The 13,994-nt window shown below is 43.5% G+C and overlaps 1 protein-coding gene across 3 annotated transcripts in view; it reads left to right on the top strand.

Annotated features, from left to right (window-relative positions):
• LOC147672942 (nuclear receptor subfamily 2 group C member 2-like) overlaps positions 1 to 13,994 on the top strand; it is a 343,617-nt gene that overhangs the window by 176,495 nt on the left and 153,128 nt on the right. For all 3 annotated transcript variants that reach the window (XM_086947899.1, XM_086947900.1, XM_086947898.1), the window contains exon 6: positions 9,448 to 9,595. In XM_086947899.1, the coding sequence (XP_086804025.1) occupies positions 9,448 to 9,595 (148 nt within the window). The remainder of the gene's footprint in view (positions 1 to 9,447; positions 9,596 to 13,994) is intronic.

Below are 13,994 nucleotides of genomic sequence, written 5' to 3'. Positions count from 1 at the left end.
ATAAACACCTCAGCAGTGCTCGCTTATCCCTCTCCTGTCAGAATAACAAATATGCAAGCTCTTCTAACAAAATTCCAACCGTAACACTCTCTTCCAGCTCGAGTATTCATGCAACTCATAGGAATGATGGCCTCTTGCATATTCATAGTACCTCATGCAAGACTAAAAATGCGTCCTATTCAAGAGTACTTTGCACGACAATGGAACCAGGCTCAATGTCAATTAACAGACCTAGTGTTGGTAGACTGTCAAACTCACCGCTCTCTGCAATGGTAGAACATCAAAAACCTTTCCAAGGGCCGACCGTTCCTAGAGCCAGTTCATCAAGTAGTCATGACAACGGACGCATCGCTCTCCGGCTGGGGAGCTCACTTACTGCAGCACACCATGCAAGCAGGTAGACGGCGCAACAGAAATTACTCCACATCAATCACCTGGAGTTACTAGCCATATTTCTAGACCTAAAAGCATTCCAAAAGCAAATATCGGGCAAAGCTGTTTTAGTCCGCACAGAAAACATGACAGCTATGTACTACATAAACAAACAAGGGGGGCCACACTTGCTGCAACTCTCTGTTAGCGCAGCAGATATGGAGGTGGGCTACACCTCCTAAAGATCTTCCTCTTAGCCCAACATGTTCCATGAGTACAAAACACCATAGCAGATCTGTTAAGCAGTCAGACACAACAGATCCACGGGTGGGAACTTCATCCACAAGTTCTTCAACCGTCCTTTCAAATGTGGGGACAACCTCAAATAGACCTTTTCGCCACCCACGGAAACGCCAAATGCCCAAACTTCACCGCCAGATATCCACGCCCGCTGTCCAAAGGCAATGCGATATGGATGAACCGGTCCGGCAAATTACTCCTTTCCACCTCTCCCACTGCTTCCATTAGTGGTACGCAAACTACAGCAACATTCCCTAACACTCTTTCTAGTAGCTCCAACTTGGGCCAGACCACCGTGGTACACCACACTGCTGCAACTTTCTGTGGTACTGCACCAAAAGCTATACATGTCTCCACGCTTACTAAATTTGTATCGGACGGATGCACAGCTTGTTTTTGTTTGAGATTTGAATCTTTATCCGTTGGGTGATGGTTACAGAGATTTTTGTGGTGTTCTGAAAGGAAACGTCGAGGGCCCAACGACGTTATTAAAATACCTAAAGATGTGAGGCTAGAGGATCTCTGGTCTCATCCCTTCCCAGGCACACACTGAGTTGTCTTTCGTTGAATCAAGAAAAGACTTTCATACAGTTTATCTTGTTGTACATTTATTAGTTTTGCTTGCAGATTGAATTCATAATTTGCAACATTAATTCATGTGGCTTCAAATGTCTTTATCAACAATCATTAGTTTCAGGCATTGTCTTTCAAAACGTGTCCAATGCATTTTGGGCATATCAAATCTGCCCTTCATCAGGGAATTGACACTGAAAATAATAATGTAAATAAACATTAGTGTGGCTACTCAAGGTATATGTAGTAAAGCAATACACATTAATAAATAAATAAAGTGCAATGATTGTTCTGACAGAAATCCATATACACAATGGTGATTGTTTGTCCTATGGTGGTAAATGATGTCAAGGAGTGTTAGCATGCATGGGCAACGGAAAACTAAACGAAAGAACGGGTCGGCGAATCACTTACATGCCTGTTGGTGAAAGCTGGGACAGCCTGGAAGGAATAAGGGGAGTTTGCAATTAGTACGTGTTGGTGGAGTGCCTCGTGGTGCACTCAGTATTAAGTCTAGCGGGTAATAAGCACTAACCTGCGAAAGATCGTGATAGTGTTCCGGTCTGGTGATCGTCTCCGTGAAACGCCGGCAAAAAGAATGATTTGCCGCGTTTTTTTATTTGAAACTGAGATGGTCACATGTTAGGTCACATGATGGTATGGCGAGGTAAACAGACTATAACTTCGAAAAATACGGGTGAAATCACGGTTTCATCCGTAAAATATTCTCACATAAGAAATGGGTAATTTATGTCAACCCTTAAATGGGGGGAAGTGGCAGTGAAATGTGTTAGGAAAACGGCAAGAAAACTCGAGCAAAATTCGAGTTGTGCAAAAATACGGTTAAAGGTCCGAGCAGGGATCGAACTCTGGAGGTGGGGGTTAAGAGCGCTGTGTCCTAATCGTGTAGCTAAAACAGCTGTAGTGAAATTGGAAGAAAAAACAAAGGATATAGTGTCCGTGTGGATATAAATGATGAATTTACACAGTAGCAACAACAAATACTATCAAAGGAGCAATAAATTCAAAGATAACACGACATGTCATTTCTCACTTTTCAAAGGTAACAAGACAGTTCGATTCTCTCATTTAGACCCATCGGTTTTTGGGTCGATAATTTATGGATCCAATAGTTTTCTCTTCTTAGGAGGTATTTGTTGTTGTCTCTACCTTCCTGTTTGTGTGCAGTCTCGAGAATGATAAACTTAATTTGAGAAACATTATGTTGTGTTTCAACAAAGTGCGATGACAGTGCATATTTCACGTTCTTGAGTCGAATATTGGACTTATGTTCTGTAAGGCGCACTTTAATTCGTCTTTCGGTCTTTCCGACATACAGTTTCCCACAGGGGCATTTTATACCATATATCAAATTGCTAGTATCGCAGGTAGCATTTACCCTGAGTTTGATTGGGTTGCCTTGTGCAGGGTGGTGTATGATGTTTCCTCTGATGATATTATTGCAATTGCCACAGTTCAGGCAGGGTTTCGTTCCAGTGTATGTTGTGGTCTCCATAGGTTCCTGTTGTAAGATTTCTCCTATATTTTTTGCCCTGGTGAAGGCAAATAATGGTGGCTGACTGAACGAATTTTTGAAATCGGGTTCAATATTGAGGATTTTCCAATGTTTCATTATTGCCTGTTTGTATTTTTTGCTGGCTGTAGAGTACTTGGAAACCACCACTGTCCTAGATTGTTCTGTCTTTGTTGTTGGGGTTAAGAGTTTCGTTCTTTCAATTTTGTTAATCCTTGCTTTCGTTTCTTCAACTAGAGTTTGAGGATAGCCTCGTCTGGTGAATTTGTTAGTCATTTCCGTGAGGCGTTGTTTAAGGGTGGTTGTATCTGAAGTGATCCTTTTTACTCTAGCCATCTGAGAGTAGGGTAGATTCCATATTAGATTCGGCTCGTGGAAACTCGAATATAGTAACATGTTGTTCCTGTCTGTGGGTTTAACGTAGAGGTCAGTGATGAATCCCTGTGGGGTTACAGATATTTTCACATCGAGGAAGTTGACGGAAATGTCTGATATATCCCCGGTTAGTTGTATTCTTTGGTCAATGGCATTGAACTTCTTGAGTTGCATTCTGAGTGTCTCTTCTGTGTTAGTCCAAATGATGAAAAAATCGTCAATGTAACGGATTATCATTTTCAAGTGGTTGGTCCATGTAGTATTTTTGAGGATGTGTTGTGTTTCGTACCATTGCATGAAAATGTTCGCATACACGGGGGCGGCCGAATTGCCCATAGCCATCCCGGTGAGTTGTTGGTACCATTCTTCTTTCACTCTGAAATAACTATGGTACAAAGTAAAGTGCATTAGTTCCATTAGAAATAGTTGTAAATCTTGATCCAGGTCCGTGTTCAAGAGTGCTGATTCCATTGCTTCAATCCCCATGTTATGGGGTATGCTGGTATATAGGCTGCTTACGTCTGCAGTACACAGGATCACTTTTTCCGTAGGGTCCAATGTTATTTGTTGTAATCTCAATAAGAACTGTGAGGTATCCTTAATGTATGTTTGCATGGATTGTACTACTGGTTGTAGATATTTGTCTAACATCTGTCCGATCGGTTGGTGTAGACTTCCTCTGGTGGAGACAATTGGCCTCATTGGTGGGTTCTTAATGTTCTTGTGAATTTTTGGTACCATTCTCAGTGTCGGGCTTTTGGGGTTAGAAGTGATAAGGAAGTTTTTCGTCCTTTCGGTAATGGTGCCACAATTGTGTGCTCTGTCAATGATGGTTCGAAGAATTTTGGAGTACTCCATAGTGGGGTTAGAGTCCAATTTGCTGTAAGTATTGGTATCCATGATATGTTCCTTCACTTTATTGTCATATATAGTGGTGTTCATAATGACAATCGCTCCCCCTTTGTCAACCTTGGTGAATATTGTTTGTCTTGTTACCTTTGAAAAGTGAGAAATGACATGTCGTGTTATCTTTGAATTTATTGCTCCTTTGATAGTATTTGTTGTTGCTACTGTGTAAATTCATCATTTATATCCACACGGACACTATATCCTTTGTTTTTTCTTCCAATTTCACTACAGCTGTTTTAGCTTCACGGTTAGGACACAGTGCTCTTAACCCCCACCTCCAGAGTTCGATCCCTGCTCGGACCTTTAACCGTATTTTTGCACAACTCGAATTTTGCTCTAGTTTTCTTGCCGTTTTCCTAACACATTTCACTGCCACTTCCCCCCATTTAAGGGTTGACATAAATTACCCATTTCTTATGTGAGAATATTTTACGGATGAAACCGTGATTTCACCCGTATTTTTCGAAGTTATAGTCTGTTTACCTCGCCATAGCATCATGTGACCTAACATGTGACCATCTCAGTTTCAAATAAAAAAACGCGGCAAATCATTCTTTTTACCGGCGTTTCACGGAGACGATCACCAGACCGGAACACTATCACGATCTTTCGCAGGTTAGTGCTTATTACCCGCTAGACTTAATACTGAGTGCACCACGAGGCACTCCACCAACACGTACTAATTGCAAACTCCCCTTATTCCTTCCAGGCTGTCCCAGCTTTCACCAACAGGCATGTAAGTGATTCGCCGACCCGTTCTTTCGTTTAGTTTTCCGTTGCCCATGCATGCTAACACTCCTTGACATCATTTACCACCATAGGACAAACAATCACCATTGTGTATATGGATTTCTGTCAGAACAATCATTGCACTTTATTTATTTATTAATGTGTATTGCTTTACTACATATACCTTGAGTAGCCACACTAATGTTTATTTACATTATTATTTTCAGTGTCATTTCCCTGATGAAGGGCAGATTTGATATGCCCGAAATGCATTGGACACGTTTTGAAAGACAATGCCTGAAACTAATGATTGTTGATAAAGACATTTGAAGCCACATGAATTAATGTTGCAAATTATGAATTCAATCTGCAAGCAAAACTAATAAATGTACAACAAGATAAACTGTATGAAAGTCTTTTCTTGATTCAACGAAAGACAACTCAGTGTGTGCCTGGGAAGGGATGAGACCAGAGATCCTCCACGCTTACTAACCCAGAACCATGGAGAGATCAGACACCCGGACCCAGCTCGGCTCAACCTAGCGATTTGGCTCCTGAGGTCATAGAGTTCGGTTACCTTAACCCTCCCCCTGACTGTATGAGCGTTATTAAAGAGGCTAGACGTCCCACCACTAGAGCATGTTATGTAGCCAAGCGGAAACGTTTTGTAATATACTGTTATAACAGCCACATCAATCCTTTAGATGTGTCTATTCAACACATCATGGGATACTTACTACACCTCCAAAGATGTAACTTAGCGTACAAGTCTATTAGCCTGCACCTGGCTGCCATTGCAACATACCTACAAAATAGAAATCTATCATTTTTTAGAGTACCTGCCATAAAAGCTTTTATGGAAGGCCTCAAAAGAATAATTCCTCCCAGAAGACAACCTTCACCGGTGTGGAATTTAAACGTTGTTCTCACACGGTTAATGGGACCTCCCTTTGAACCTTTACATAAATGTGAACTGCAATTCTTAACTTGGAAAGTTGCTTTCCTAGTAGCTATTACTTCTCTCCGAAGAGTTAGTGAGCTACAAGCATTCACCATTCAAGAACCTTTTCTGCAAATGCACCATAGTAAAGTTGTTCTCCGAACTAATCCTTAATTCCTTCCAAAAGTCCTTTCGCCCTTCCATCTCAATCAATCTGTAGAGCTGCCCGTTTTCTTCTCGCAGCCACAAACAGTCTCAGAAAGAGCTCTTCATTCCCTGGATGTGAAAAGAGCATTGCTTTACTACATTGAAAGAACACAACCTTTTTGTAAAACTAAACAACTTATTGTGTCTTTTCACCACCACGTAAAGGCAACCCCATATCAAAATCTGGGATAGCTATGTGGATTGTCAAATGCATACAGATTTGTTACCATAAAGCTAAACGTAAGTTATCTGTCCCTCCTAAAGCCCATTCTACAAGAAAGATAGGGGCTTCAATGGCATTTTTAGGGAACATTTCCCAAGATGACATCTGCAAAGCAGCTACATGGTCTACACCGCACACATTCACAAAACACTATTGTGTAGATGTGGGCCAGGCTGTACTCAAAACACTCTTTCAAATTACTGCAGCAGATACAGGTGGTCGCCGCTAAGTGTGGGTACTGCTATACAATCTATGCACAGTGTGTAATCTGCAGCTCACATGCCTCGAACGGAAAATGCTACTTACCAGTATGCATCTGTTCTTGGCATGTAGAGCTGCAGAGTTAAACACGCCCACCCACCTCCCTGGCTATCTGTTCCAGTATTATCTTAATTAGAAACAGCTTACATGGACATCCTTCCATTTCTTGCAAAGCTCCATCATTTCCCTAATGGCGGAAAACAATCTGAGGATGGAGCCGATGCCCATGCGCAATATGATCCAAAGGAGGAGTCACCTGTCCCGTGACTTCCAAAGGCTTTCCAGGACAGAAACAACTGCAAACATCCGGGCCCAACACTAGGTGGCGACCTATGCACAGTGTGTAACTCTGCAGCTCTACATGCCAAGAACAGATGCATACTGGTAAGTAGCATTTTCCTTCCTCATTCTAGTTCTTTAGCAGGTTGTACATTGGCTCGGGATATGGGGCAAAATTGGCAGGGCAGATTCAGCTGGTCGCTCTAGGTACGGTAGAATAGGTAGCGGCGGGTAACTTAGAGCGTTACTCTGAGGTTGGTGTGAGTTTCTTGGAAGAGTGTGTCTAGCTCTTTGGTGGGAGGAGGAGACCACATAGGAGTGAGGCCGCACACGGATCGAGAAAGGGTGGGGCTGGGTCTGCAGAGCTGTCGATCCGGTCCGGAAGACCCGGGGCCTAGCCTTAGCGGGGAGCATGATGATCTCCCTGTATTTACCCGATACCCGGGACTAGAGTTGCTAGACGCCAGGTTCATTTTAAAAAGCATAGGAATAGTGTAAGCGTTCCCTATTCACGCCGTGCAGGGGTAAACCCAGGCTGCGGGCTGACTGTCGGTATAGACAGTAAGTGGCCGTATTCACACGTCTACAGTGCTAGTCGCCCCCGGGCGTTGTTTGCACGTTGGTGTTGTTGCAGAGGTGCCAGGGCGAGCACACTAATGAGAGTCCTGGTAGTTCGGGAGCGTAGTTTAAGTTGGTGAAGGATCTTTACTGCCCTGCGTACTCCACTTCTTATGCCCCCCACTCCTCCTGGTAACTTTGTTTCTCACACATGGCCATTTGTTGGGGAAGAACACGTTCACAGGTAGCAAGTGGGGGCTTCCAACTGCATTTTACCCGGTAAGTCACCCACTGCCCCTTTTCCTGGTGAAACCGGTGCTCTGCACACCTCATGCTCCCCTCCCCTCACACTATATCCAATTAGTTGCAGAGCTCAGTGGGATTATGACGCGCCCATGGGAAGATTGTGTTGCATCAAAGGGACACAAGGCTTTCAGATGAATTATGGGTGCTAGTTTTCATGCATTTTCCACTCATTTCCCCTTTCCTATATATTAATTTCTCTCCCTTTTGCACTTCCTCTGTCACCCTTTCTCTTCTTATTTCTCTGCTCCCCTGTTTATCTCTTTCCACTCTTCCTCTCACCATTTCCCCTAATCTCCTTGCTGCTCTTTTTTAAAATCTCTGTATCTAGTCTTCTGTTGTCTCTCTTTCTCTGTCTAGCCATCACCTTGGCACTCATCCTCTATTTCTTTTCATCCCTCCCGTGGTTACTCTCTTTGTAACATGCAGTATCTGTTACCCTCTCTGTTTCACTCCTTCTCTCTCTCGCTTCCTCTATCTCTCGCTCAAGCACACACAAACACACACTTTCTTTCCAAATATCTCTGGCTAAACACTTATAATGTCCCAAAGGCGAGACCTATTGGCTTTGCCAATGCTTGTTCTTTCTCTTACCAGAGGTGCTGTAAATTGTACTTCAAGCTGTTTCTTTCTTTATAGCAATTTTAAGGTTCAATTCAAATTCATTTAATGTATAGACTTGGATAGGCAGGAGTATATTCCAGAATTTTCTAAAAAGTACTATTTGTATTCATGGCATCAGTGAAGAATCTGATGACGGAGAAATAGTACTACCTTATCTACTTCCTCTTAAATAACCCACCCCACCCCCTTTCTGATAAATCTAGGATGTTAGACTCTCAATTAGATTCCCACTTGAACCTTCCTCTTAACTGTCTAAATCGCAGTGTTGTGTGTTGTAGGTCAGTTGATCACTTGCTCTTCTCATAGAAAATGCATGAATATTTAGATTGGCCTGAATACACTTTTGCCTGCTTTTCTGTTTTCTTTTTTGGGGCACCACTATTAGAACAGACTATTCGGACAGATTTATTTAATTCCGTCCATTTTACATCCTAATTGCATCTATTTAAAAAAAGTTCTCCATGGTCATGTTTTATTTTGGAGTTAATAAAAAAAAACAATTTTAGGTATTGAAATGAGTACAGGTATTACAAAGATGTTCTTGTATTCAGTGATGATTCCTTTGAGGAGCTAGCTTTGCGAGTAACTTTTACTTTCTACCTATATCATTTTTGAGAGAATATAGATTTTTTGTTTCTGTTTTTATTTTCTCTATTTCTATGAACTACAGTTCTTTTAGAGACATGCTGCAATCTGGGGTTATTTTATTTATTAACTAGCAAGAAATACAAATGTGCTCTAGATTAAAGTAAACCAGTGCCAATAGAGAGATATAGTGAAGCTATTTTGCTTTAGCAATTTATTGTTGTGTCATCTATAAGAAGGTAAGCAAACATTTCTGGTACTTGAAGCTGTTTCCGTGCACCGACTCGTTTGCACCACATAGCTGTGAAGATAGTGGCTGTCATGAAGTGAGCACAATTTGTTTTATACTAATGGTGTAAGTCAATGTCTGCAGAGCAAACACAAGAGAGAGTGTCTATTTGTACACCTCTTCTACTGTAAGGTAGAGATAAAGAAACAATGCTGATTGTTTATGGTCTAAATTCAACTGGAAACTGAAAAGGAATTCTGCAATGTATCAGAAAAACGTGACTCCTCATTTGGCGAAATTCTGTAAATATCCTGTAAAGAAATAATGACTAGCCATGAGCTCTGTGGTTGGTGGCATTTTCATTATTAACTCTTTTAGGATATGGCTATGTATTTTCTTTCAGTTTTCTCTTTATTGACAAGTTTTGTTTTCAAAATCCTATCTAGCTGTTCAGAGCGAGAGAAAACCTTTTGATATACATCGAGAGAAGCCAGCCAATTGTGCAGCCTCAACAGAAAAAATATACATCAGAAAGGACATGCGAAGTCCATTAATAGCAACCCCAACTTTTGTAGCTGATAAAGATGGAGGAAGGTATGTGCAACAAGGTTAAACTGTACTGTATCAGTGTGGTATTTATTGTACTAGTTAATGCTGAATGTAAAAAACATGTAAATAAACCTTCATTTTGAATTCGAATTTTGGACTTGAATTTTGGACCATTTTGGATGGTAATCCAATTCCATATTTTGCCAACATACTTGTAACTTGCATAAAGTGAAATGAACATTAGCAAGGAAATGAATGCTTAAACCTGCCTTTCTGTCTTTTTCAATCCCCCCCACCCATATCAGGATTTCTGTTGATGTAGAAAACTACATAAAACACACATTCTTCGCTCTTGCCAATTCAGCTTCGCCTACCCACAGAACAGATCCACTCTTGATGCTATTTGAAATGATATCATAACTTTGGCTGCTTCCTTACCTCTACTCAAACTTCAGCTGTAGACTTTAGTACTTGAGTAAAAAAATCCTGAGGTCGCGTTCCAGTGGGAAGAGATACCATATGCAGTTCACGACTCTTAATAGTTGAAATCATCCCTTACCAAATTTATATTGCTCCTGTCACTATCCCACAAGCCTAATCTATCTTTCCAGATTTGTTCAACAGATTTCCTTTCCTCATTTTGGTACACCAAATCAATTTTCAGTCTCTAAAGTAAACGACTCGATGGACAAAAGCAGCTCCAACTCCAAAACTAAAGTGATGATTCTGGCAAGATCAGAAACTGCTTCAATAGGTGTTAATTCACACACCATTAATTCGCATACTTAATGTATGACTTTCATGCAGGTTTTAGGGGGCACTAATCATGCACAAAATATTTGATTTTTATCAGAAGGTAAGTCCGGGTCTCCCACCGGATCCCAAGTACCCTTTCTCCTGGCCAGGAATAGATGCACCCAACCATTAGATGCTTGCTTCCAGTATGAGGGGAACTGCACCAGCGGTGTACAAGTGGTTCTAAAAAGCCTGGAAAAGTGATTGTACTGGGCCACAATATGAAATTGCACCCGATAGCAGGCAAACTACTTTAGCTGGATCTAGACATTAAGACCCTTTTTAAGGTAACTGCAAGTGCCCTTGAGATTTTGTTGTGTCATTGCATCAAGCACAGCTCCTGGTCTCAATACACAGGTCCCAAATCATAGTGCCGGTTTCACCAGAGATGTCTTGTTTTCTGGATCCTTTTCTGCCTCTATGAATGAACCCAGTTTCTGAGTAACTGAGATGGAGGTAACCACAGGTAATGCATCTGGTGGGCTTTGCCACAGGAAAAAGTACAGGATGCCTGCCTCCCTCAATTTTCAGACATACCACTTTCCCACCACAAACAACAAAATATAAAGAGAGACAACAAGAATTAGAGCCACTTAAATGCACTGTCCTTGCCAAATCTGCTTTGAGGTTCTGAGCTTTTACTAGTAAGTAGTCTTATTGGTATCTCACTTGAACACCAGGGGTGCACCTGTGAAGTTTGTGACCTGCAACCCTCTCTAACTATCCACGTCTTGGAAGAGCAAGGATTACCACTGGTTCTCATGGTGTCGCTGCACAGCTCAAAGGGTTCTTTTCCTTTGTTCCTGGGAACTCCGCCTCTTATTGATTCTTCTCTGGTTGTCCCCATCAGCTTCCACAGCTTCCTCCTACAGGCCACTTCTGCTTCAAAAAAGCTCCATAGCCAGCCAGTCCAGATTCCCATTAAGCGGGCAGGGATACTAATCTTACTATTTCTTTGTAAGAAAAGTGAGCCTAAGGAAGATGGCGTCAGTGTGAGCGGTCGCAGCGGCTTTCCTCTGCGGTGCTGGATTGATACAGCCTAGAAAATACCTCTCTATTACCTGGCATTTCTCGACGTTTCCAGCATATGCATATGCATTACCTGCGCCTGCTATTAAGATTCCCCACGTTCACCGGAGATACTCTGATCCTGTCTAATTAAGCTACAGTGACATGACAAAAAACTGCAAAAAGGGGAATGGAAAAATACAGAGAGCTTTAAGTGAGCCCTCGAGTGAAGATCGAGTGAAAATAACAAGTAAGCATGCCAAAACGCTGCATCATTACTTTTACTTCGCTTCACTCTACAGCATTGTGGTAAGAATATCGCCTATGCCCCAAAGGCGAACTAACTTTGACAAACTGGCTTCTGACTTTTATGAATGATAACTTTGGCCTTTACTGCCCCTGCTATCGGTTGAAGATCTGCATATCGTATATTGTATACCTTCAGCGCGGCGCTCTAAAACTGAATGTCTGATCTTAATTTCGTCCGTTTTTAGGTCTCGCCTGTCGATGCGCATGCGCATCGAGCTTGCGAGACTATGGGGGCTTAAACAGTCTTTAACCAACTTGCAAGGAATCGTGGCGATTCCTTGCAGTGCCCGTGAAATTCAAGCTCAATGCGCATGCGCATTGAGCTTAAAAGCGCGTGCACATGCCCCCAGCCGCCTGCCTTGCATGTATTTTCCCTCAGGCGCACTCCTCCCACACCCCCGCTCCGCCCCCTCCCCTGCCTGCCGTGTCACATTTCTTCTGTTCCCTCAGCCGCACTCCAGGCCCCTGCTGCTTTCACACCCTCTCCCCGCTCCGCCCCCTCCCCTGCCCGCCGTGTCGCATTTCTCCTCCCCCCTCCCCTTCTCTGCCTTCCCTCCGTCTTGTCTCTTCACTTCTTGGTTGCACGGCCGCTAGGCCGTGCCTCCCCTACTCTCCTCCCCCCTCCTCCTCCTACTCTCCTCCCCACTCTCTCTCAGCACAACCTTGCCGCTCAGGTTTGGACCCCCAGAGCGTTTCCTCCTCTTAACCCAGTGCCCTCCCCTCTCTACTGTAGCCGCCCCGAACTCCACTCGCTGCCCTCCCCTCTATCTATGTGCGACCTCAGTGATTAAAGTTACCAGATTATTTCATATCACAGAGAAAGCAATGCTTCAGACCAGGGACACACGTTCTCGCGGGAACTCTGACACAGGTGTCCATATGCCAGGCACTGAGAGTACTCGCCGCGCGCAGGACTCAGGCGTCTCTTTGTGACTCGTCACCTCTTCTTTTAAACTTACCGCTGCACCTCTGACTGTATCTGTTTGGGCTCCGTCTTGCTATTCGACACACCTCTGCTCCTGTTTACAAACATGTGACGTGTGTGTGCATGCTGTTGGAATCTGGCGTGTCACGCCCCCTCCCTTCTCCAACCCCTCCCCACTCTCTCTCCCAGCACAGCACCATCAAAAAACCCCAGCCGACAGGTTGCCGCCCCGAACTCCACTCGCTGCCCTCCCCTCTATCTATGTGCGACCTCAGTGATTAAAGTTACCAGATTATTTCATATCACAGAGAAAGCAATGCTGCAGACCAGGGACACACGTTCTCGCGGGAACTCTGACACAGGCGTCCATATGCCAGGTACTGAGAGTACTCGCCGCGCGCAGGACTCAGGCGTCTCTTTGTGACTCGTCACCTCTTCTTTTAAACTTACCGCTGCACCTCTGACTGTATCTGTTTGGGCTCCGTCTTGCTATTCGACACACCTCTGCTCCTGTTTACAAACATATGACGTGTGTGTGCATGCTGTTGGAATCTGGCGTGTCACGCCCCCTCCCTTCTCCAACCCCTCCCCACTCTCTCTCCCAGCACAGCACCATCAAAAAACCCCAGCCGACAGTGCAATAGGTCTCGCAGCATTTGAGTTAGAGCTTTTAGAAATGTTTATGGCTTTTTTTATTTGTAATTCTTTAGCATTGGCTACAGGAAACAAAAATGCTAAAGATTTACAAAAAAAACCCATAAACAATTCTAAAAGCACTAACTCTAATGATGCGAGACCTATTGCATTTCCAATGCTTGTTCTGTCTTTTCCTGCTTCTCACCTCTGATCTGACCCTGACTCACCCCTCATTTGTTGACTCTGCACCAACATTAACACCTCAACACCTCTGACAAGTGATGCTCTCTCCTCTCTGAAAACGCCGATACTGCAAGCCTTTCCTCACTCTCCGTGGCTCCAAGAGCTCTAAAGGCTTCATCTGCTAACACGAGAGCAGGGTCTTTAATCTCACGCGCTCTGTGTCCCACGTGTCCTACGCTTCCCGTTACCAGGGAAACCCCCGAGAAGCATTGCAGGCACCTGCTGCGAGAAGGCAGAGGGAAGGCAGAGGGAGGGCTGAGGCTGGGAGAGAGAAAAAAGAGCTGTGCACCTGTAAGGGCGAATGGTGCTCTTAGACAGAACGATTTTAAACAGGAGCTGCAGCCTTGAACTCCGCGCTGATACTGGGACTGGGTCTGAAACTCTGGCCACCGCATCTGTCCTATCTGGCATTGTTTCTTGTTCTCCAGCTAAATTTGGGACTACAAAACTTCAATTGGGCCGACTCTGCTCCATTATTACTGTTCTCTCACAGAGTATATTAAATATATGCTTTAAGGAGATCCGGCA

Source organism: Lissotriton vulgaris (assembly GCF_964263255.1).
Source record: "Lissotriton vulgaris chromosome 9 unlocalized genomic scaffold, aLisVul1.2 SUPER_9_unloc_2, whole genome shotgun sequence".
Classification (NCBI taxonomy): domain Eukaryota; kingdom Metazoa; phylum Chordata; class Amphibia; order Caudata; family Salamandridae; genus Lissotriton; species Lissotriton vulgaris.
Note: the sequence above shows the minus strand (reverse complement) of the source record. Positions and strands in the feature narration are given on the sequence as shown.